Below are 23885 nucleotides of genomic sequence, written 5' to 3'. Positions count from 1 at the left end.
TACTCTTTAAGATAAATCATAATTAGAACTATAATTAGATAATAAGTTCCATCAGTAAGATCTGCAAAATTCAAAAAGTTTGCTAACAAACTGGACAAGATTGTGGGGAACTAAAACACATACATACTACTGGTGGGAGAGTGAGTTGATACAACTACTACGAAAGGCATTTTGGCAACAGCTAACATTTTAAATTCTATTTCAAAGAATGTGTCCTACTTAAACATGTGGAAGTCACCTATGTCATTTGAATTGCACCATTCATCAAATAGACTAAAACTAAATTGAGGCTTGTTACTCTAAACACTATTCTGAGTGCTTGGCATGTGTTCATGGAACCCCCACAAACCACCAGGAGGTTGCAGCAGTTATTATTCTCATTTTTGGTACAGAAATGGAGGCACAAGGAGGTCAAACAACTTGCCTGAGCTCACAGTCACACACGAATACTGAATTCATACCTGTATTTACATACGTTTAGTCTCTCTCTGGAAGAAACATCATTAATGGTTTTAGTAATTGCTATTTTCTGGGGAGTCCCTCTGATAACTGAGGGACTGAGGGGCAGAGATGGGAGGAAGTATGTTTTCCTTTAAAAACCTTTTTTTTTTTTTTTATAACTTTTGAAGTCCTTAATTTACCTTGTTGAGGATTTTCAACAAGCCTGATACCTAGTGTTCCCATTCCCCACCTGAATTCTAGACCAAGTGAGAAATAAGAGGACTCGGCAGATAGAAATCAAAGCAGCATCTTTATTACAAACATAGGAAAATATAAGCATAAACCCATAGCTGCAGAACCCTGAATTCCGTGCACTAAGGCAAGTCCCTGCCCCTCCCCACACCCCAAACGGCAGCTCAGCTGCCCTTAGGGTTACGAAAGACACCGTGTGCTCTTGAAATCTGCACCCAAGGAATTAAAAAAAGGAAGGGGAAGGGCAGCGCAGTCACTTCTGGTTCCTACCCCCAGACTCACTCATTAGACAAATCACTCCACTTCTGCCAGGGCGTCCCTCACTAAGGAGTGCCCACCAACGGAGCTCAGTCCACGGGGAGGAAAGCTTTTTTTACAAATCTCTCTTAAAAATACATTAAGTAATATTTTTGAGAATCAAGATAAGAAAATTAAGGTTCAAAGAGATGAAATAATTTACCCAGTGTCTCCCAGCTAGTAAGCGGCAGAACAAAATTTAAGTCCTCTGACTTCAAATTCCTTGCATCTGGCCTCCACCGCAAGCTGTCCCAGAGCCCATACAGTGGCAGAGAAACTAGAAAGGTCAAGTTAGATGATCTATTCGAGAGAGTATGTTCGCTCTGAGATGGAGCAGCTGCTCTTGACAGCTGGATTTTGAGGGGAACACAGAGGAAGTGAGAGCTGATAAAGGAAGGGCTCCCTCTGTGGAGACCCGGTTTGGGGAAGTAGTCTTGGGACGAGATGGCAGTGCCACAGCGCGGTCGGCCGCACGAGGGCAGCAGAGCGCCAGGAATGCCCTCCCCCGTGCTGGCTGTGGGATGTGTTGGTAGAGGAGGACTCAGTTTTAGCTGAAACTCTGCTGCTGCTGCTGCTGCTGCTGCTTCTGCTTCTGCTAAGTCGCTTCAGTCGTGTCCGACTCTGTGCGACGAGCAGACTTCAAACAATTCTACCAACTCTGAAGTTAGAAGCCATATCAGCTTTCCAGTTTAGAGCCAGTACCTTATGAACAGCTTGCAAGAAGATGTATAACCATCGTCCTATGGCCACCCAATACATGAAACATCAGGTTAATTCCTTTTCCCTGTTTTATTGAAACTTCCTAATTTTAACAGCACAACCCTGCATTTTCAAAGTCTTGATTTTTTTGTCTCCCTATCATGAAAAGTGGCACACAACTAGCCTTGCTGAAAGACAAAATGAATAAATAATTGACCACAGATTCAGCAAGTCTTTGGTATAGGATTCCCAAAGGAAATAGTTTTCCAGATAGGTAAGTGTGCATCTTCCAAGATGTCTATGGATGTCTTCATCTGTCGTGGAAAATTGATGTCTGCTCTCTTGACTTATGTAGTAGGATATCCTAACCCACCCAGCCAAGGATGGATTAAAGTGAGAGTGAAAGTGAAGTCACTCAGTCGTGTCCAACTCTTTGCAACCCCATGGACAGTAGCTTGCACCAGGCTCCTCCGTCCATGGGATTTTCTAGGCAAGAGTACTGGAGTGGGTTGCCATTTCCTTCTACAGGGAGTCTTCCCGACCCAGGGATCGAACCCAGGTCTCCCGCATTGTAGACAGACTCTTTACCATCTGAGCCACGAGGAAAGTCCCAAGGATGGATTGCTGTTTGCAAAACCAGTGGACTAGTGGCTTCTTTGTGCAAATTCAACACATGGCCACAGGAGAAGGATTAGGATTGTTTAGTGGCTGAGGGAAAACACAGCACTTTTGATGTTGTTTGATCTGGGACTGGGGAGGGAAGGGACCGGCTGAGTGGGCATACAGAGGATGGCAGGAATGGGGTCCCCCTCCCTGCTCTTCCCATCAGCCTGCTTGTTGAGTAGCTTTGGGTTCCCTACCTATGCAGAGAGGGCTTAGGGCTGAAGGAACTGTGTTCTTAAAAGACTGTGAGAGCCTGGACCTAAACGTGCAGGTATATATAGAACCCTGTCCCAGGCCTGCCCAGACCAGATGCCATTGAGTGTCCTGAGCATGGAGACTGGCCAAAACCCTCTCAGGAGGGACTGGAAGAGCAGGGTTTTTATGAGGGCAGCAGAAGCAGTGGGGAGATTCCAGGGTCTGAAATGCAGGAGACACACTCTAGGGGGAGAGAGGTGTAGACGTGCAGGTGGAAGCTAAGAGTGTAGGTATCCTGGCATTCGTGACAGCACCACCTCACTTGCACCCACAGCTGCTGATGCCCTCGTCTCAATTTGTTTCCTGATGTGAATGAATATGTCTCTTAACTTATCACACTTTGGTTTCTTACTGATAAGAAGCAGTGTCCATTCAGTCTGGTGGCAGTTTCCCATACACTTTCCCAAACGGGTGGCAGTTTCCAAATCTTTGAGTCAAGAGACTCTGAGAACCTCTGATGTAGCCTCTCTCCCTTTCTTTGGGTAGAACAGCATGGAATACTAATTCAGAAGTAAACTGGAATATTATACTTTAAACTTTTCTACAAATACTTTCCCAGTGGTATCCCGAGAGAAGTTAGTCATACCTTGGAGTTCATTCAACACTGGGTCAGAGATTTATTGGCTAAGGAATACAGCAGAAGTGATCTCCTGGCCCCCTAATCGAGATCTGGCCCTCTTCTTCACTTTTGACTAGCTGGTTGCGTGAGAACTAAGATCTTGAAATGTTATCTGACTGTGGCATTGCTCAGGAGTGGCCGAGCACAACCCCTTGACTGCCTCTGTTCTTACCTATCTGCAAATGATCATTGGCGAGGTTAAAGCGGCCTCCAGAACACCTGAGATCAGAATCAGTCCGCAACTTGTGGGCCAGTTGTCATGGTGATTCTATTGTAGCATCATTTTATTTATGAACTTAATAAAAGAAATCTGCAGCCCCATCTGTTCAGTATGAGCCATCGCCTTTGGAGTCAGGACACGTGGAAGGGACTTCAAATTGTCTACTTTGTTGGAAATAGAAAAGGAGAATTGAATTGAGATTTATTGCCTACCTCTGCTGGGTGTTTCTGCAGCAAAAATGGCAAACTCTGTCATAGGGGCTTCACAGGGGCCCAACACCAAAGGTTGTTTTCAGAGTGAAAATCAGATGTCATGATTTAAAGGTCATCAGCTAGTTAGCAGCAAAGCTTGGTGCACGGGGCCTGCGTTCAGCTCTCACCGAGCTCTGGTGACACGAATGCAGCTGACTCCTTCAGAGCCCAGAAGGGACCCTGACTCAGGCTGCACGTTCCCGTTGCCTGAGCGTGAGGAAGCTGGCCGTGGCTAAACCAGATTGCACAATGCCCTGCTAGATAAGAATGAGGGCTGGGTTCCGTTGCTTCAACTTACATAGCACCATGCATCTCTCCTTTAGAGTACTTAGAGTTGACAGTTTCACGTGTGTGTGTGAGCGTGTGTCTGAGATGCTTTGCCTGCCTCCCACTCTACATTATAAGCTCCATGAAGACAAATGCTATTTCTTTGATTCAGCTGTGTATTTCAGAATCTGGTATGGTCATTGTTTATAGAATGAATGAATGAGTGAATGAATAAAAAATCCTGGTGAGTATGGGGTCCTCAACTTACACAGAAGTAAATAGACAAGTAATAAGTTGCTCTAGGTCATGCCTTAAAGAAGTGAAAATGGTTTTTGCAAAAACCTAGACTCCAATTGTGTCCCAAAGGGAGTGTGTGTGTGCTTAGTCACTCGATTATGTCCAACTCTTTTTGACCCCATGGACTGTAGCCCAACACCAATACTTTGGCCACCTGATGTGAAGAACTGACTCATTGGAAAAGATCCTGATGCTGGGAAAGATTGAAGGTGGGAGGAGAAGGGGATGACAGAGGATGAGATGGTTGGATGGCATCACCGACTCAATGGACATGAGTTTGAGTAAATTCTGGGAGTTGGTGATGGACAGGGAGGCCTGGTGTGCTGTGGTCCACGGGGTCGCAATACACGACAGAGCAACTGAACTGAACTGGACTGTAGCCCACCAGGCTCCTCCGCCCATGGGATTCTCCAGGAAGAATACTGAAGTGGGTAGCCATTTCCTTCTCCAGGGGATCTTCCCAACCCAGAGATTAAAACCCAGGTCTCCTGCATTGCAGGCGGATTCTTTACTAAGACCCCTGGGAAGCCCCCCAAAGGGTGTGATCTTGGGCAAAACCAAGCAAGATGTTGCTTTGTCTATATCCCACACCTCCACAGCTCTTAGATGGCAAAAAGCCAGCAATGCCATGGAAGCCACTGCTTTGAGTTCTTAGAGCTCCTGCTCTGGCCCCAGAGCCAAATTATCACCGAGCTTTGGGTTTCAGATTCGTCTGTCTGTAGACCCTTGTGTTTCATTAACAGATGTTTCTGGTTTGTTCGTGTTCTCTCATTCTCTAAAATGCTGTTTTCTACATTTCCATACCCAGAGGAGAGTGGAGTCTGTTTTATAGTTATGCCCACAGTCTCTCCATCGCCCAAGGTATTTCTTTGGCTTCTGAGCATAAAAACAAACAAAAACCTATTAGCCAACTAGTGGCGCTTGGGTCTGATGCTGTCTCTACCCTGCGTCCACTTGAGAGGTTAGCCGATTCCCCACATGGTGGCCTTGGGGATTCTGGCTTCTCTGAAGCGGCCCCACAGGAAAGATGGGCATATCTACACACCCTCTTCTGAACACAGTTCCTGTGTTTAGGAACAGGGAGCCCTACAGGTCAGGGAGCAGTGGGTACGGAACCCAGGACAGAAGAATCAAGGAGGGAACTTACCAGCGGCGTGGGGCTCGCAGAAGCTTGGCTGGTTTTCTGGTTTCTCATTAGGCCTTTACCTGCAATCGCCCAAGGGAAGAAGGAGGCACAAAGCTTAAGGGCCACCCCTCCCTTGGTGCGAGGCCAGGCCTGAGGCCCTTGGGCTTGTCCTTTTCCACTGCCAACCACTCCCAGCCCTTCTCAGGGAGACCTCTCTACGCCTGCTTGCCCAGGTGCTGCAGAAGCTCCCCAGTGGCTTAGTCCCCCTCCTCCCTGGTCTGCACATGCCTCCACAGTGCTCTCGGCCACCTCTCAGGGTGCCTTTGTGACCATGAAACAGAACTGCCCTCAGCCCGTGGACAGGCTGTGTGGGAATCCGGGGGTCCGGGCAATAGGAGGAGGGTCACATTCACCCATATGAGAACTGTTCCTTGACCCCTTTCATTTTCCCCAATTTCCACCATCCCTGCCCCAAACTTCTACCTACCCCTTCTGTTTCTTTGGTTTCTCCTCCTTCGGGACAAACGGCTGAATATGGAGATGATCCCTAAGCCCGTGATCAGTATGCAAATGATGAGAATGGACATCCTGGAAGGAATCACAGACAGTATCCATAGCTCTTGGAAGAAACCACGTTTAGGTTCTCTGCTCAGGATCCCCTTTCCTGGGACCTATCCCCTCTCCCAGACTGTGCTCCCATTCAGTTCCAGCAGCCCCTAGAAACCAGATTCTTTTAGAGCACCCATCTCCTCCAGATCACACATGATCACGCATGACTGGACCTGGGGTGGCTATCTGACACCAAGCCAGGCCCAGCCCCCTCCTCGGAGACTAACATGGGATTGTGAGGATGCGGTCTTAGGCTGGGGGAACAAGGGGAAAAGAAACTCAGCAGCTACAAGTGGACTATCTTCTCCCAGGGCAGGGAAAAAAAAAAAAAGAAATATAAGAGGGCAGTGGGGAGAGAGAAGAAGCAAACACGCAAAAGTGAAGCAGATTGAAGACAGAGATAAATCCTGATGATGCTCCCCATTTCTGAGCATGGCCAGATCTCTGCCCCTGCATTTCTTCAGACACTGCTTTCTCCTTATGATGAAATCTCCGCTTTAATCAAAGTAGCCAGAGGGCATTTTTGCTGCTTGCGACCAAGAGCCCTAAACTGTATTCTTTTGAAAGAAAGCAAACAGTCACACTGAAGACGGATAGCTCAAGAGGAGAAACAATACACAGCTGGAAAGTAGAGGGTGCAAACCCAGGGCCGTGTTGCATTGTTACTGCCCACCCAAAGCCCACTTGTCCCCTAAAGTTGCTCACCTGGAGTGATCTGCCTTGTGGACAACCTTGGAAGCCCTGCAGCTTCTGTTCTTATTGCCCGACAGGTCTGTGTCAGAAAGGATTTGTTGAGAGTCAAATAAGGCCCAAGCTCAGGCCCTTCCTTTGCCTTCTGCATCTCTGCACCTCTGCCTACCCTTCTCTCAGTCTCCAGAGAGTGAGTGCCCTGGGGGAGTACTGGGTCACGTTCACCTGCACAGGGCGGAGTGAGTGAAAGGCACTCAGTCATGTCTGACTCTTTGCAACCTCGTGGACTATACAGTCCATGGAATTCTCCAGGCCAGAATACTGGAGTGGGTAGCTGTTCCCTTTTCCAGGAGATCTTCCCAACCCAGGGATCGAACGCAAGTCTCCCACATTGCAGGTGGATTCTTTTACAGCTGAGCCACCAGGGAAGCCCAGTGGGTAGCCTATCCCTCCTCCAGAGGATCTTTCTGACCCAGGAATCAAACCGGGGTCTCTTGCATTGCCGGCAGATTCTTTACCAACTGAGCTATCAGGAAAGCCCGCAGAAGGCGGATGGAACAAGCCAAGGGCTGAAACCCAGCCCATAGAGTTTGCCAAACTATATACCCTGCCATTGAATTCCATGCACTGGGAAGAAGGGCACCTTTTCCAGATTTGCACAAAGGTTCTATGTTGACTAAATACGGCCCTTGGTTAGAGAGGCTGACAGCTGTGAGAGGGGACTGTCAGAGGCACCAGAGTGCCAGTCCTGTCCTTAAGGAGCTGACCAGTAAGTAACGTAATTGCCACATTGTGTTTCTGACACCTATCAAAACCCAGCAAGAAAAGGCCACCATGGTCACCCGCCTTGCCCCTATGAGAAGATCAAGGGATGGGGTGTGTGTGTGTTTCATTTAAACTGAAGAGCTCATTTAGGTGGGACTTCTCTCATCCTGAGTCTAAAACTCAGGACAGACTACACATTTAATAATAACATATAATAATTAAATAATTAATTTAATAATAAATTATTAATTAAATAAATATTAATAATTTATTTAATTAAATAAAAGCAGAACCACACAAAGTAGAAACACGGTAGGTGTGAAGGATGTCACATTTTCGGTAAGATGTGTGCTGAAGAAATTACCAGCTGGTCAAATGTGAGCAGGGCTCTCCAGTATCAGGAGGAGGCTTCCCCAAGCCTCCCTTATGCCCTTTGCTATGTTTTCCTACTGGCATTGTCCTCTGATGAAGCTAGAAAAAGATCTCCCTTCTAATTTTTATTTATTTATTTATTTTTGGCTGTGCTGGGTCTTCATTGCTGTGAGGGCTTTTCTCTAATTGCGGCAAGCGGGGGCTACTCTTATTTGAGGTGCATGGGCCTCTCATGGCAGTGGCTTCTCTTGTTGCAGAGCACTGGTTTCAGGGCTTGTGGGCTTAAGTAGCTGCAATTCCAGGTCCACGGTTTGTGGGATCTTCCTAGACCAGGGATTGAACCCGTGTCTCCTGCATTGGCAGGCAGATTCTTATTCACTGAGCCACCAGGGAGCCCAAGACATCCCTTCTAGAAATGGAAATGAGAAGCCACAGGGGGGCGGGGGCGGGGAGGGAGGAAAGGAAAGAAAAAAAGGTAGAGTAATGCGCCTGAGAGAGGTTTTCTGGTGTAAAGGGTGGTTTTCGACATTGGACAGAAGGACTTTGGGGAACAAATGAAGCCCCTATCCCTTCTGCCTGGCCCAAAGGAGCAACATACTAGCTTAGACAGACTTGCCCCTCCAGGCTGCTCCACCCATGCCCTTCCAGCTGCCTTCAGGAGAAAAGTGTACCCCTTAAAAGAAACCATTGACCTCTTGGACAATATTTCTCTGTATATTATAAAATTATTTAAGTGCACAATTTTTGAGGGTGCTTGCCCGGGTGCCTGTGTGCTTGCAAAGTCGCTTCAGTCATGTCCAACTCTTTGCGACCCTATGGAACTATAGCCTACCAGGCTCCTCTGTCCATGGGATCCTCCAGGCAAGAATACTGGAGTGGGTTCCATTCCCTTCTCCAGGGGATCTTCCAGACCCAGGGATCGAGCCTGCGGTTGTTATGCCTCCTGCATTGGCAGGCGGGTTCTTTACCACTAGTGCCACCTGGGAAGCCCGGCCAGGTGCCTAGACCACTTTTTACAGCCTCAGCCACCTCTCAAGAAGCGAATATTCAAGATTCTAGTCCACAAGGCAAAGCTCTCACACTGGTGAGCCGCCCAAATCAGATGGCTGTGAGGGGAGAGAGGTCCTTAAGAGCACGCTGGGGCCCAGGCACCCTCCCCTTCCCCCAGATTCCCAGTTAATCATCATCAGCAGCAGCAGCCACCCAACTCTGGAGGGAGGGAGGGACCAGGTTAACCCAGAGAACAGAGTTGGCGCACAATGAGTATTTACCTCACCAGCTGCCACCCACCGCCATGGGTCACCCCCAGCTAGACCCACAATAGCTTCCTTACCTTGCCCAGACCAGAAATTGTTGGTGATGGCTCTTCTGTCATCGGCCACAACCAGCTCTGTAAAGTCCATGTCATCTCTGGCAAAGTCACGCTGGATGCCACACCAGTACCAGCCCGTATCCTCCTTGGTCAGGCAGGACACAGTGACAATGAGTTGGTTTCCTGTGTCCCTCAGGGCCACGCGGTCGGTGCTGTTGGGTGTGAAGGCGATGATGTTGCAGTAGTCCCGGAAATAGCCTCGACACCAGTACTTGGGGTGGTCCTTATAGTGGGTGTCGTAGTTGCAGATGGCGGAAGCTGTGTCCAGCACAAAGCTTTCCTTGACCTTCTCGTCCATGACCATGGCATCTGTGAAAACACACAGACAAACACCATCGTTCTTTTAAACACATCTCAGCCCCTGTACCCTGGAGGAAAATTAATGAAAGCATTGGAGGCAGATTTTTGCCTGTTTTGGGGTTGGCAACCAGCTATTAGAGGTTGAACAGTGTTCCCCTAAAATTTATGTGTTGAAGTGGTAACCACCCAGTGCTTTTTAAAAATAATCTTATTTATTTATTTTTGGCTGTGCTGGGTCTTCACTGTGGCACGTGGACTTTCTCTAGCTGCAGGGAGCGGGGACTACTCTCTAGCTGCGGTACTCGGGCTTCTCACTGTGGCGGCTTCTCTTGTCGTGGAGCACGGGCTCTAGGGCACGCAGGCTTCAGTAGTTTCAGCTCCCAGGCTCTAGAGCACAGGCTCAATAGCTGTGGCCCACGGGCTTCATTGCTTCACAGCGTTTGGGACCTTCCCAGATGGGGGACTGAACCCATGTCTCCTGCATTCACGGGTGGATTCTTGACCACTGAGCCACCATGGAAGCCCCACTCGGGACTTTAGAATGTGACTGTATTTGGACTTAGAACCTTTAAAGAGGTAATGAAGTTAAAGTAGGGTCATTAGAATAGGCCCCAGTCCAATCTGACTGGTGTCCTAATAGAAAAGGAGATCAGGACACAGACAACAGAGGGATGACTATGAGCACAGTGAGAAGGTGGTCCCCTGCAGGCCAAGGAGAGAGATCTCAGGAGGAAGCAAACCTGCTGACAGCTTGATCTTGGACTTCAAGCCTCCACCACCGTAAGGAAACAAACGTCTGTTGTTGCAGCCACACAGTCTGAGTTTGTTACAGGAGGCCTAGCAGACTAACACAGCAAGCCTGGAGAAGGATTTTCCCTGCTCTAAGAGCAGGGAGAATACCTATGCCCCTCTGAAAGACTTCAGGAGGCCACTCCTGTGGTTTGCAGGGAGGGTGGAAGAGCCTGAGGCCTACTGTTAGTAGATTCTCTGCCCCTAGCTCCCACTCCCTGCCCCGCTTCACCTTGGCACCCTTGAAAGGAAAGTAAGGAGGTTTGAGACAGAAACAAACCCACAGACATAGGAAACACTACAGTTACCAAAGGGGAAAGGACAGGGGGAGAAGAAAATTAGGAGTTTGGAACTAACAGATACACACTACTATATATAAACAGCTAAACAACAAAGACCTATTGCATGGTACAAGGAATTATATTCAGTATCTTGTAATAACCTATAATGAAAAAGGATTTGAAAAATATATATATATGTGTGTGTGTGTTCACTTAGTTGCTCAGTTGTGTCCAGCTCTTTGCAACCCCATGGACTGTAGCCTGCCAGGCTTCTCTGTCCATGGGATTCTCCAGGCAAGAATACTGGAATGGGTTGCCATGCCCTCTTCCAGGCGATCTTCCCAACCCAGGGATGGAACCTGCAGCTCCTGAATTGCATGCAGATTCTTTACTGCTGAGCCACCAGGGGGGCCCCAATCAACTATACTTCAATAAATTTTTTTTTTTAATTTAGAAAAAGAAAAAGTAAGGCAGTTTTGAGGCTTCTGCTGGCTGTACAGGACTGAAGACAGAGGCGTCCGGTTCTGCTCTATCCTCAGGGGCTAAGAACTTCATGTTTCCTCTGTGCTAGACCGGTGTGGGCACCTCTGTCATCTCAAGATGTTGCATAAAAAGGAAGTCATGCAGGCCTCATCCAGCTTGACGGTGGCTGGGGAAGTGTTCGACCAAGGAGATGAGATGGCTGAGAGAGCCCAGCCCTCCCTTAGCCTTCCAGATGTGCAATGGGGCCCCTCAGTGCTGCCTCCAGAGTAGCCTGCGGCGGGTGTGACCAGCCCACAAAGCAGACTCGTGTCTTGATGTCACTTGACAGGCTATGATATTTTGTTCTCATATGGACCCCGTGAGAAAGATCATGTGATAATCAGTTCACCAGCCTCGATGCTGACCCAGAGAGAGGTGCAGTAAATTCAGAGATCACAAGGCTGGAGGAGGGCAGAGCTGGGGTCAGCCTGGTCCTCTGACCTTCTCATCTTTGGGGGCAGGTATGTGCAGAAAGAGGGAAGTCCTATCCTCATATATCAGCACAAATGTTTTTAAAGGAAGAAGGGGAGAGGGAAGGGGAACTTACACTGAGAATACAGGGCCCTCATTTTAGCTGAGGGTTTCAAATTCCCCACAACCCTTTTATCGGATTGAAGAACAAGGACTAATTTGGACAAGATTTATTATTTCACCACCTTTTATTTTCTCATCTGGCTCCTTTGGTGGCTTGCACTTATTAATAAGCAGGAACTCCAGGTAGGAAAGGAAAAGCACTAAGTTTAGGGTTAGGATGCACAGCCTCTGGGAAGTTTGGAGGCCTGGAGATGATCCTTCCCCATCTCTTACCTGAAAAGACAGTCAAAGAGAGCAGAATGAAGAGCCTCATGACTGGAAAGAAGTGAATCTTCAACTGGGATGACCAGATGGACCCAGGGGCCTTAGGAATCCTGGATCTGTTTAAAGGAAACAGATATCTTTGAGTTGAAGATGCTTTTATCCTGTTTGGAGAGACCAGGAAAAAGAAGGACCAACCAGTTAATCCAAGAAGTGCTGCTACGTACAGGTATCCCCGTTGTGCACTGCACAAGGGCTCTTCAGCAGAGGGAAGCCATTTGCAGACATAAACTTACAGAGTAAAATGATAAAATTCTGGGCTTCCTGGTAAAGCCCAAAACACAGAAGAGCTCTCCCTCCTGGATACGTCTGCTCTGGCACACCAGGCACACTCCTGAATCCAAACCATCCCCGGCACGCCTTCGTCTGTGCAACTGTGCACTGTCCTGCACAGTGGTCCAGGCACCATCCAAGGTCAGGCCTCTTGTTCACCACTCTTGGAGGCCCAATTCCTATTTAGCTGACAGGAAGACCAATAAGGAGATTCATAACTATCCTGCCTTCCAGGAGAACACTTCAGCCTCATCCAGGGAGAGTGGCTAGAGGGTAGAGCCTGAAGCAGACATGCTGGTGGCCGGAGCATGTGAGCAGGTGAAAGTGTGGGTTCTGGGGCATCAATAGCCAGGCTGCACCTACAGACATCCTGAAAGCCTTCTTGGGACACATCAAGGCTGTCCGTGCAATAGATGCTTCCCGTGATGGGACCCATATGGTCTGGCTACTGATTTTTAAAGTTGGAATTATGGAACCACGCTCAGGTGAATTTAAGCTGAATGCTTATGTATCACACCCAGAGCTAGCACTTCTCCTCAAGGGTTGGACGTGGTGATTGTCCAGGTTTTCAATAATGTCCGCTCCTGAGCAAGGAGAGCCTTTCTCTATTCACACCAAGTCAGCACTGGGCCAGCAGCAGGCCTGCATCAAGGGAGGGGTTTTGCTTATATTGCCTCATTTATTCTTCAAGAAACCTTTGTGAGGTCAACAATTAAACTGCCAGGGGGACAAAATGAAGCAGCACTCTGTAGATTCAAAGGGGCTTGAGAGGCATACTCCCTGGAGGAGGGCACAGCAGCCCACTCCAGTGTTCTTGCCTGGAGAATCCCATGAACAGAGGAGCCTGGTGGGCTACAGTCCATAGGATAGCAAAGAGTCAGACATGACTGAAGCAACTGAGCACACATGCAAGAGAAACATACTAACAAATAGTAATATATGGAACTTAGTAATAGGAGAAAATTCTGGATTTTGGATCCTGGCAGAAGCAAACAATTGAGAAAATGTGGACAGTGACTAGATAGATGATGATATTAAGAAATCATTGTTGTGGACACTGGGGGAAGGAAAGAGTGGGACAAATGGAGAAGGTAGCACCGACATATGCTCACTACCGTGTGTAAAATAGATAGCTGGATAACACGGGGCCAGCCTGTACTCTGTGGTGACCTAGAGAGGTGGGATAGGGAGAGGGACACGCAGCTCAAGAGGAAGGTGATAGATGTATAATTATGGCTGATTTTCACTGCTGTATGGCAGAAACCAACACAACACTGTAAAGCAATTTTCCTCCAATTAAGAATTTTTTTTAAGTGAGAATAAAAGAAAAGGAAACACTGTTACTCTTTTTCCAGATGTGATAATGACATTGTCATAGCCAGCCTCTAAGATGGCTCCTGATATACGTGCCACTGTGTAATTCCCTAGACTTGAATCAGGGCTGGCCCAGGTGATCAATAAAATACGGCAGAAGTGATGGCATACGGCTTCCAAGGCTAGATCATAAAAGATGTGCAACTTCCATCTCAGAGGTTGTACTGCTTTCTTTCTTTCTTTCTTTCAGAAGTCAGCTGCCATGTTGTGGGGACTTTCAAGTGGAACTGTGGAAAGGCCATGAGGAGAGGAACCAGCTTGCTAGACATGGACGACCCACCTTGAAAGTAAATCCTCCAGCACCATCGAACCTCCAGATGAATGCAGACCCAGCAACTTTGTGAGAGACCTCAAGCATGACCTGCCCAACCAAGATGCTCCTGAATTCCTGACCCATCAAAACCACAAGAGATAATAAAGAATTATCATGTTAAGCCTCTAAGTTTGGGGGTATTTCATTAAATCACAATCAGTAATTGATATTGTGGGTTGTTTTTTTTTTTTTTAAGTAGGCCCTTATCTCTGAGAAAACCCACATGTAAAACATTCAGAATTGCTCAGAGCTTGTACCGTGAAACCAAAGAAAGTGCTAACCAAAGATTGTGCACAGTATCAGGAAAATACCTAAGACATGAAAAAGTAACATTCTAAAGCAAATGCCAGGCTCAGAGTGCAGAGAATAAACAGATGCATCTATTAGCATTCTATTATTTGGTATAATTAGTTCTATTGCTCCCTCTTAGGGGGAGAGTTAATTTTCACTCTATTTGATATGTAAATAAGAAAGTAAACAGGTAATAAGAATAAGCTACATTTTAAAAATACTTTTTAAAAATACAAACCAAAATGCTTACAGATGAAATAATCTGATGTCCAAAATTTCAAAATAACCAGGTCAAGTGGGGAGGGGCCATTAATGAAACAAGGTTGGCTGTGAGCTGATCATTATTAAAGCAAGATAATAGTTATATGAGCCTTTGTTATTATAGTCTCTCCACTGTTGCGTGTTTGGAATTTTTCATAATAAAAAGTAAGAAGCAAGAAGACAAGCAAAACATTGACACAGATATTACTAGTCTCACTTTAAAAATAAGAAACTTGAGGCTTAATTTAAATAAGGCTAAGTTTAAATTCATACAGCTACTATAGCCACCATGAGCTAATGCTAAATCTGAAAGAAAAAACTGCTATCCTTCACTTGATTGTGCTTCCCCAGTAGTAACAAGACTGCAAAACTGTAGAGCACTTCAGAGATTACAGAGAGACTTTACATACGCCACGCCCACCGAGTGGCCGGGGCAAGATGCAACCCGACTTTTCTCATTGCCATCTTACCCATTATAGTAACTAAGGGCAGAGTTGCTGTAGAAAATGTGCATCTAGTTCTAAGAAACAGAAGGTACAAATGGACCATGGCCAAACCATATATAAAAATAGAAGTCTGGCCCACAACCAGCCCAGGAAACCAGCCCCTTATCTATAGTAACTGGCCCAGGAAGCCAGCCTGATATAAACCAGACGGATCGGAAGTCAGACCATTATTTCTAGTAACAATCTAGAAAGCCAAACAATAATCCCTGTAACAATTGGCCCCGCATGGCCAGGGCTAGATGAATAACTGACACCATCCCTAATTTTTGTCCTGCTTCCAACTGAAGACCAGCCCTAACTCACCATGCAGGATGCCCCACTTTTAGTCAGCCCACTGCGGTCTCCCCAGACCAATGGTCTCCAGTCAGGGTGCATCTGAAGCCTTCTTTCTTCCACCATAAAACCATCCCACCCTTCTCCTGCCTTTGAGACTCTGTCAGAGAGCAACGGGCAGTGGTTTCCTGGTGGCTCAGAGGCTAAGGGATCTGCCTGCAACACAGGGGACCTGGATTCAATCCCTGGATTGGGAAGATTCCCTGGAAAAGGGAATAGCTACCCACTCTAGTATTCTTGTTTATGGGGTCACAAAGAGTCAGACACGGCTTAGTGACTAAATCTTAGTGGCTGACTCCTTCTCTCTAGAAAGCTCAGAATAAATAGCCTTCATTTGTTCTCATTTTGTTGGCCTTCACTATTTTCTATTGTTAATAAAGAGAAAAAAATCGGGTAAATAAGCCAGCTACTCAACATCTACCTTTGGTCCAGTGAATCTGTGTGGAAGAGGAGGAGGAGGAAAACCTTGATTTTGTCTGGGTGGTCTCTTTACTTTATTCCTTTAAAATGAAAGCCCAACAGCCACCTTTGACAATATGGCACCCCACTCCAGTACTCTTGCCTAGAAAATCCCATGGACGGAGGAGCCTGGTAGGCTGCAGTCCATGGGGTCTCGAAGAGTCGGACACGACTGAGCGACTTCACTTTGACTTTTTACTTTCATGCATTGGAGAAGGAAATGGCAACCCACTCCAGTGTTCTTGCCTGGAGAATCTCAGGGACGGGGGAGCCTGGTAGGCTGCCATCTATGGGGTCACACAGAGTCGGACACGACTGAAGCGACTTAGCAGCAGCTGAAGGGAGGAGCCAGGAGACAGACACAGGGAAACTTCTGTGACGCTAATCTTTAAACCTGAAACCAGGGTGGTTCTCACTACCTCTAGGCCAACTCCTCACCAGTGAGTCTTGCTTCATCCTTTTTGAGTTCACGCCTGAAGATACTTCACTGAAAGGCTTCTTCTGAGCTGGGAGAGCCCCTGAGCTCAAGAGATTCTCACTGACTCCCAAGATATGACTTCCTACAAGGCTTCAGTGGGTTTGCTAAGCAGTGAATATCAGAAAGGAAAAGAGAGAGAAGGAGGGGAGGAGGAAAAAGGGAAATAAAAGTTTTTCTGAAACTCAGGAGCTGCAGCTTGTTTGATGACACCAAATGACTCAGGACAGACTGCTGCCTTATTTTGAGAGAAACAGTTCCTTTAAGTCTTCCAAAAAAGGCATAGGTCAATGTTGCTACAGCAACTGGGTTAGAGGCTGAGATCTAACTAGCATGTCCCTCAAGTCTCAAACTGAGTGAGACTCAGGTGAGTTGTTGGCAGACCAGTGTGCCAGGAATACCCATCACCCCCGAGTAAACCCAGGGCCTCATCCTGGAGGAACATCTTCACTAAACCATAAAAATTAATTCAGGGGGAAAAGGCTGAAATCAAACAAAGGGATACCATTAAGAAAAAATTGGAGGTAGCAGAGACTTGCTTTTTTGAAACAAAAAAGATCCCCCAAAACATTTGATGGGGAGCTTGTCGGGAACAAAGTCCCCTTCTATATATCCAGGGACCCTCAGGAATGGGGGTGGGCATTCCAGTCTTCTTCCTCTAATGCAGGAGTGTGAATGGTACCAGGAAGTGGGTGGGTGGGGTGACCAAGTGGGTTTGGCATTAGTAGAAAAGAACATGCAAACTTTAAACATCCCAGATAGTGCTGATTCTGCCTGGGCTGACAAAAGGAGACGCAAGAACATTTCCCTGAAGTGAAATGTTAACAAGATAAATATGGTTATCAGGCTCTGGCCTAAGATTAGGGTCAGGATAATCTCTCAGGACTAGTTGAGAATTAATAAGAAGCACATTTTCAGTACACGTATCCTCTCTGATGTGGTTTAACTGAAATCCCCAGCTTGCTGTTCTCATCACGTTAACATACGTACTGTATTGACTTGGGACTGAGCATCCACAGCTGCAAATTTAGACTGCCTAATCAGAGATGCCACCTCCAAATTCCAGGGCCACACACAATGCCCAAATGACATGACTAGCATTCTATTCCTGTCTGGTGTGTCAACAGGAAACAGCAACTAAGGCAAAAACAAACAAACAAAAAAAAACCAAAAAAACCCAGCAGTACTCAAGTATACAAACCATAGCTTGTACTCGAGATTCTGATAATTGTACATAAGGTGAACTTAAGAGTTTGGGCTTTGTAGAAGTTGCAAGTCCCGCTGCATGTCTAAGGATAGGTAGCAAGAATGTTGGGTTCTCCCATAAAGCAGGGCTGCCTTGAAATCCTGGTGCTCATACTGATTAATTATGTGATTGTGGACAAGTTACTTAAACTCTCTGCACCTCAGTTTTTTCTTCTGCAAAATAGAGATGGTAGTGAGGATGGGACCTCAAAGACTATCAGGACCAAAAGAGAGAACACGTGTAAAACAGTACATAGCAAGTGAAAATGTTAGTCGCTTAGTTGTGTCTGACTTTTTGTGACCCCTTAGGCTGTAGCCCACCAGGTTCCTCTGTCCATGGGATTTTCCAGGCAAGAATACTGGAACGGGTTGCTATTTCCTTCTCCAGGGGATCTTCCTGACCCAGGAATCGAACCCGAGTCTCCCACTTTGCAAGCAGACTCTTTACTGTCTGAGCCACTAGGAAAGTATATACAACATGCTCAACAAATAATATTAATAGCTGTCTGGTGTCTCTTTTTGCCCCTCTCCCACTATTCCTATTAAAATAAAATACCAGAGGAAATAATTTAAGACTCATGTCTAAGAGAGAATTGTTTCTTCTCTAACCCTTGATGAATGGTTCAGAAAGCTGACAAATACTCTGATCAGTCCAGGAAAAAGGTGCAGAGTGTGCTGGGGCCAGGGGTGAGGGTCTCAGAATTTACACAGAATTTATAGGAGAAGGTGTCACATGGCATCACATAGCAAGCAGGCTGAGTGCCAGGAGCAGCCAGCTGGGTTTTCCAGCCCCAAGTGACCCTGACCCTCAGCAGAGAGTTATAAAAAAGTTAGTTATCATGTTTTATTCATTCCATACATTTACAGCTGAATCCAGAAAGTTAAGTTCCCCTTAAACGTAATTCAGTCCTTGCATTCCATCATCTTCCAGGCAACTGCTGAGAGCAGGGTTCTCTGCTTAGTTCCACAGTGAAGCGGAACTGAGTCACCATCATGTACATATCAAGCCCGATCAGTCCCCTTTTGTCAGTAAGTCAATGAAGGATCCTTCAGATTCCATAACTTCTGTTAGAGGAGAAGACACGTAGCAGTAACAATGCAGCACTGTCCTCAAGTCAGATACCCAGAAAAGAAGGACATGAAAAAAAGAAAAAAATGAATTAGAGAAAGAAGACATTGGGAAGGACATAGAGGCAACCAGCCAAATGCTTTCCGCATCAGTAGGAGGAATCAAAGACATGAGCGGGAGACATCCCAGGTAGAAAGGCCCTCAAGTGTTGATGCCGAATCTGAAGGTCAATGAGATGGACAGCCATCTTTCGTGGATAGCTACTCAGAAGTCTGCTCAATGCTTGGGTCCATGGACTTAGAGGGCTGGCAGATCACACAGGCTTTGAGGATCAAGAGATAGGTTTCCTTGAACTTCTTTATTTTATAAGCATAGACGATAGGGTTCATCATGGAGTTGGCGTGGGAGAGCAGGATGCCCAAGTACAGCACAATTTGTGGCACTTCACCATTAAAGTAGATGATACAGTTGATGATGGACAAAGGCAGCCAGGACAAAGCAAACAAGAAAAGAACCAGTGACAGAGACTTGGCTGTCTTGAACTCCCGTCCATAGAATGCACCTGTCTCTTTGGAGCCAGAAAAGTTCTGACTGAGTCGGTTCCGGATGACATAGAAGATATCAAAGTAGATGGCACACATGACAACCAGGGGAATGAGAATCCACGTGAAGAAACTGAAGTAGACCATGTAATCCATCCTCATGACCGAACGGAATTGGCAGGGTAGGAAGGTAAGATTTTTGTCTGCTGAGCTCAGTTTCATGTTCCAGCCAAACATGGGGGTCAATCCCACCAGGAATGACACCAGCCAGCAAAGGCCCAGAGCCAACCATATTCTTCTTTGCGTGGTGACTCTCCTGTATCTGTTTGCATGGAAGAGAGTCAGTGAGTTCACAGCAGAAATTGCTAACGGGTGGGGGGAGATGGAGCTGGACTGTTGGGATTCTATGGTGATTTCAACTAAACTCTACTGGATATGAAGACAAGATGAGAAGAGAAAAATCCAGCAGTTTTCTGGGCACTTTTCTAAAGAAGTACAATCTACAATACATCAGGAATATGTTGCCAAGGGCTTCCCTACTGGCTCAGTGGTAAAGAATTCACCTGCCATGTAGGAAATGCAGGTTCGATCCCTCGGTTGGGAAGATCCCCTGGAGGAGGAAATAGCAACCCATTCCAGTATTCTTGCCTGGGGAATCCCATGGACAGAGAAGCCTGGTGGGTTATAACCTATAGGGTTGCAAAAGAGTCAGACACGACTTAGTGACTAAAGAACAGCAACAACATGTTGCCGGCAATTGGGGCTTGCATGTCCCTCTCACAGCGCCATTTCCAGCCCAAGAATTCTTCAATTCCTGGGAGGTAAGAGTTCTTGAAGTCTCCTAGGATCACCTACCTGAGAAGAAGTAATCTGCTCAAAGCATGTTTTCCTGCTGCGTTCAGCACTATTTTTTTTTGGCTGTCATGCTGACATCCATCATTCAGACTCTGCCTCTCCCACACTTCCCCTCTACCTGGGTCTGTCCCTGCTTCTCTATGTTTTTCAAACACTTGATGTTTGAATTAGAGTCTGCTGCTGCTGCTGCAGCGTCACTTCAGTCATGTCCAACTCTGTGCAACCCCATAGACGGCAGCCCACCAGGCTCCCCCGTCCCTGGGATTCTCCAGGCAAGAACATTGGAGTGGGTTGCTATTTCCTTCTCCAATGCAGGAAAGTAAAAAGTGAAAGGGAAGTCGCTCAGTCGTGTCCGACTCTTAGCGACCCCATGGACTCCAGCCCACCAGGCTCCTCCATCCATGGGATTTTCCAGGCAAGAGTACTGGAGTGGGGTGCCATTGCCTTCTCCGGAGTTAGAGTCTATGGAGCTGCAAAAGTTGTGTTGAAGTTCTTCCAGGACCTTAAAAGACTCACCCAATCAGAAGTCACCATTTCTCCTTAAACTATTCATCCTGATAACATTCTACACAGACTACAAGAAGAAAGTGGATTTTATTAAGTACTGGCTATGTACTCAGTAGACCTTCTCTCAATGAAATCTCATGACAAACCCGGGATATTCTTATGACAATCTCCATTTCATTGTCGGTAATGCTGCAGATGAGAGTAGTGACAGCTACGATTTACTGCGCACAGACTCTTTGTTGACATTTTTCAAAGAGCTTTACATTTATTAACTCACTTGACCTTACCAGGAAGGTGCAATTATGATCCCCATTCTATGGGCAAAAAAAATGAAACAGACAAGCAACTTGTAGAAGCTTAAAGTGATGGAACTAAAATTGAATGGAGGACAGTCTGAGTTCAGAGCATTGCAACACCATGCTGAAGAACTAAGACACAGAAAGTTAAATAACTTGCCCAAGATCAGACCTCAAGATCTGAGATTTGAACTAATGCTTGTTTGTATCCGAAGTCGTCTATAGCTCCCTCACCATGCTCTTTCCCCAAGAGAAGAGAGGAGCAACAAGGGAGCAGTGTGATTCAGGACACCTGGGGAATTATTCATTTGGCACTCTGTTCTGTTCACATGGTCACACGAAAAGTTGTTACTACTTTCTGCAATGGAGAACTTTTTTGGTCCCCTTCGCATCATGGAAGAGGAAGCAAAATTACAATAACTTTAAAATAGCCTACATTTGTAAATGACAGAACCATCAGTGTATCTCTTTTTTTTCTCTCAGCTTATCATCCAGCATGTTTCTATCATTTCTAATAATCAAGAGCATTTTTCACTAATTAAAGATGGATCAAGTTTTTATCATCTTTAGCCTCTGCCCCAGGGGATATGGAGCAGGTACTCCCTATCAGTGGGGTAGGGGGGACTGGAGGATTCCTCATTCCTTGTTCCCAAGTCTCTGCTTATCATTGCTAAACCCTTCACACATCAAATGGTGAAAAGAACCACTTTCAAGCTCAGAGGCCAATTTGGATTTGTTTCCACTTAAAGTCTTGGATCTGGACTTGTAGCTCCATTTCCCAGACACTTATATCACCACTGACACCACTCCTCTTTAGGCAAGTTACCTGACTGTGAGCTTGACCCGCAGGTATCGGTCCACGGCAATGGCTAGCAAGGACATGATGGATGCGTGGGTGAAGATCATCAGCAAGCAGGTCATGAGAAGGCAGCTATAAAAGTGGATTGTGACACCCAGGCTGATGACAATGGCCAAAGGCATAACCAGCACCCCAACAGCAATGTCAGCCAGAGCTAGGGAGACAATGAAATAGAAGGTGGTGGTCTGTAGGCTGGGGTTCAGTTTGACCACCCAGATGACCAGAACATTGCCCACTATGGCGCAGAGCCCGATGAGAATCTCCACAGAGATGTAGGTGATGCTGGTCAAGGACACGGCAGTGCTGTTGACAGGCATCTCGTTTTCCAAGAGGAAACTCCCAGGTGAGTAGTGTCCCAACAAGATCTGTGTGGGCCAGTCCACCTAGCTCTTGCCACACATCCTGCCAGAGGTCCAGGTGTAGCAGCCACAGTCCAGAACTCACAACTCACCCATGCCTTCTCTTCTCTGGTGGCACCCTGTCTCCTTAGAGAGATTTCATCACACGGCCATCATTTCCAGCCCTGACACAGGCGACACATCTCCAAGCTTGCAGAAGTCTGGGGAGGACAGTTCTCTGTGATAGAATGTGAAAGTGCAGCTGCTCTTAGTTCCCCTGCCCCTGGAGGGCTACCCACACTCCATCGAGATAAGCAACGCTCTTTAGTGGTGTTTCAGGAAGTGAGATGGGCCAAGAGGAAGCACAGAGCTAGGAACACTCAGCAAGAAGATGGAAAGTAGGGGTGGAGGGATGTTTGCAGCATGAAGAATCCTCAGCGTTTATTTACTCAGGGACTAGATAAGAATGTCACACTGGGTGGAAAAGGAACTGGGAGCACTGACTATGTAATATTCTGGCTTTCTGCTGACTTAGCAGAGGCTAAAAAAAAAACACAGAAGAAAAGAAGTAGACTCTGGTTTTGTTGTTGTTCAGTCACTACGTTGTATCCGACTCTTTGCAATCCCATGGACTGCAACACACCAGTCTTTCCTGTCCTTCTCTATCTCCCAGAGTTTGCTCAAACTCATGTCCACTGAGTCAATGATGCCATCCAACCATCTCATCTTTGGTCGTCCCCTTCTCCTCCTCCTGCCCTCAATCTTTCCCAGAATCAGGATCTTTTCCAGTGAGTCAGCTCTTCACATCAGGTGATCAAAGTACTGGAGCTTCAGCTTCAGCATCAATACTTCCAGTGAATATTCAAGGTTGATTTCCTTTAGGATTGACCTGTTTGATCTCCTTGCTGTCCAAGGGACTCTCAAGAGTCTTCTCCAACACCACAGTTCCAATCATCAATTTTTTGGTGCTCAGCCTTGTTTATGGTCCAACGCTCACATCTGTACATGACTACAGGAAAAACCATGGATTTGACTAGACGGACCTTTATAGGCAAAGTGATTTCTCTGCTTTTTAATATCTAGGTTTGTCATAATTTTTCTTCCAAGGAGCAAATGCCTTTTAATTTCGTGGTTGCAGTCACCATCAACAATGATTTTGGAGCCCAAGAAAATAAAATCTGTCATTGTTGCCATTTTTTCCTATCTATTTGCCATGAAGTAATGGGACTGGATGCCATGATCTTAGTGTTCTGAATGTTGAGCTTTGAGCCAACTTTTTCACTCTCCTCTTTCGCTTTCATCAAGAGGCTCTTTAGTTCCTCTTCACTTTCTGCCATTAAGGCAGTGTCATCTGCATATCTGAGGTTATTGATATTTCTCCTGGCAATCTTGATTCCGGCTTGTGATTCATCCAGCCCCACATTTGCATGATGTACTCTGCATAGAAGTTAGTCAGGGTTACAATATACAGCCAGATGTACTCCTTTCCCAATTTTGAACCAGTCTGTTGTTCCATGTCTGGTTCTAATTGCTACTTCTTGACCTGCATACAGGTTTCTCAGGAGACAGGTAAGGTGGTCTGGTATTCCCATCTCTTTAAGAATTTTTGCAGTTTGTTGTGATCCACATAGTCAAAGGCTTTAGCATAGTCAATGAAGCAGATGTTTTCCTGGAATTCTCTTACTTTTTCTATGATCCAACAGATGTTGGCAATTTGATCTCTGGTGGCAGGTTCTTAAACTTAGACAGAATTTACTCCATCTGAGTACATGCCATAGACTGACTGACTGTGTCACCCCAAACTCACAGGTTGAATTCTGACCTTCAAAGTCAAGGTATTTGGAGGAGGAGGCTTTGGGAGGTTATTAGGTCATGAAGGCGGAGGTTTCATTAATAGGATTAGGGTCCTTATGACAGATACCCCACAGAGGTCTCTTGCCCCTTCCA

General features: G+C 46.4%; 1 protein-coding gene across 5 annotated transcripts; it reads right to left on the bottom strand.

Moving 5' to 3' along the window:
• Nucleotides 1-1764: 1764 nt before the first annotated feature.
• ADORA3 (adenosine A3 receptor) lies at nt 1765-22386 on the bottom strand. Of its 5 annotated transcripts, XM_061410822.1 has the most exons (8): nt 22052-22374; nt 21568-21754; nt 11895-12001; nt 9157-9504; nt 6702-6768; nt 5875-5975; nt 5409-5467; nt 1765-3607 (listed from the first exon to the last, which is right to left on the bottom strand). In XM_061410822.1, exons 1-8 carry the CDS (start codon nt 22053-22055, stop codon nt 3599-3601), a joined length of 882 nt encoding a protein of 293 aa, XP_061266806.1. In that variant the 5' UTR covers nt 22056-22374; the 3' UTR covers nt 1765-3598. The 5 variants fall into 5 exon arrangements, with proteins under 5 accessions (XP_061266806.1, XP_061266802.1, XP_061266804.1 ...); XM_061410818.1 differs by having other exon boundaries at nt 21568-22375; XM_061410820.1 differs by having other exon boundaries at nt 1765-3610; nt 21568-22374.
• Nucleotides 22387-23885: the final 1499 nt, after the last annotated feature.

Source organism: Bos javanicus, chromosome 3 (genome assembly GCF_032452875.1).
Source record: "Bos javanicus breed banteng chromosome 3, ARS-OSU_banteng_1.0, whole genome shotgun sequence".
Taxonomy (NCBI): domain Eukaryota; kingdom Metazoa; phylum Chordata; class Mammalia; order Artiodactyla; family Bovidae; genus Bos; species Bos javanicus.
This window is presented reverse-complemented; position numbering and strand designations above follow the sequence as displayed.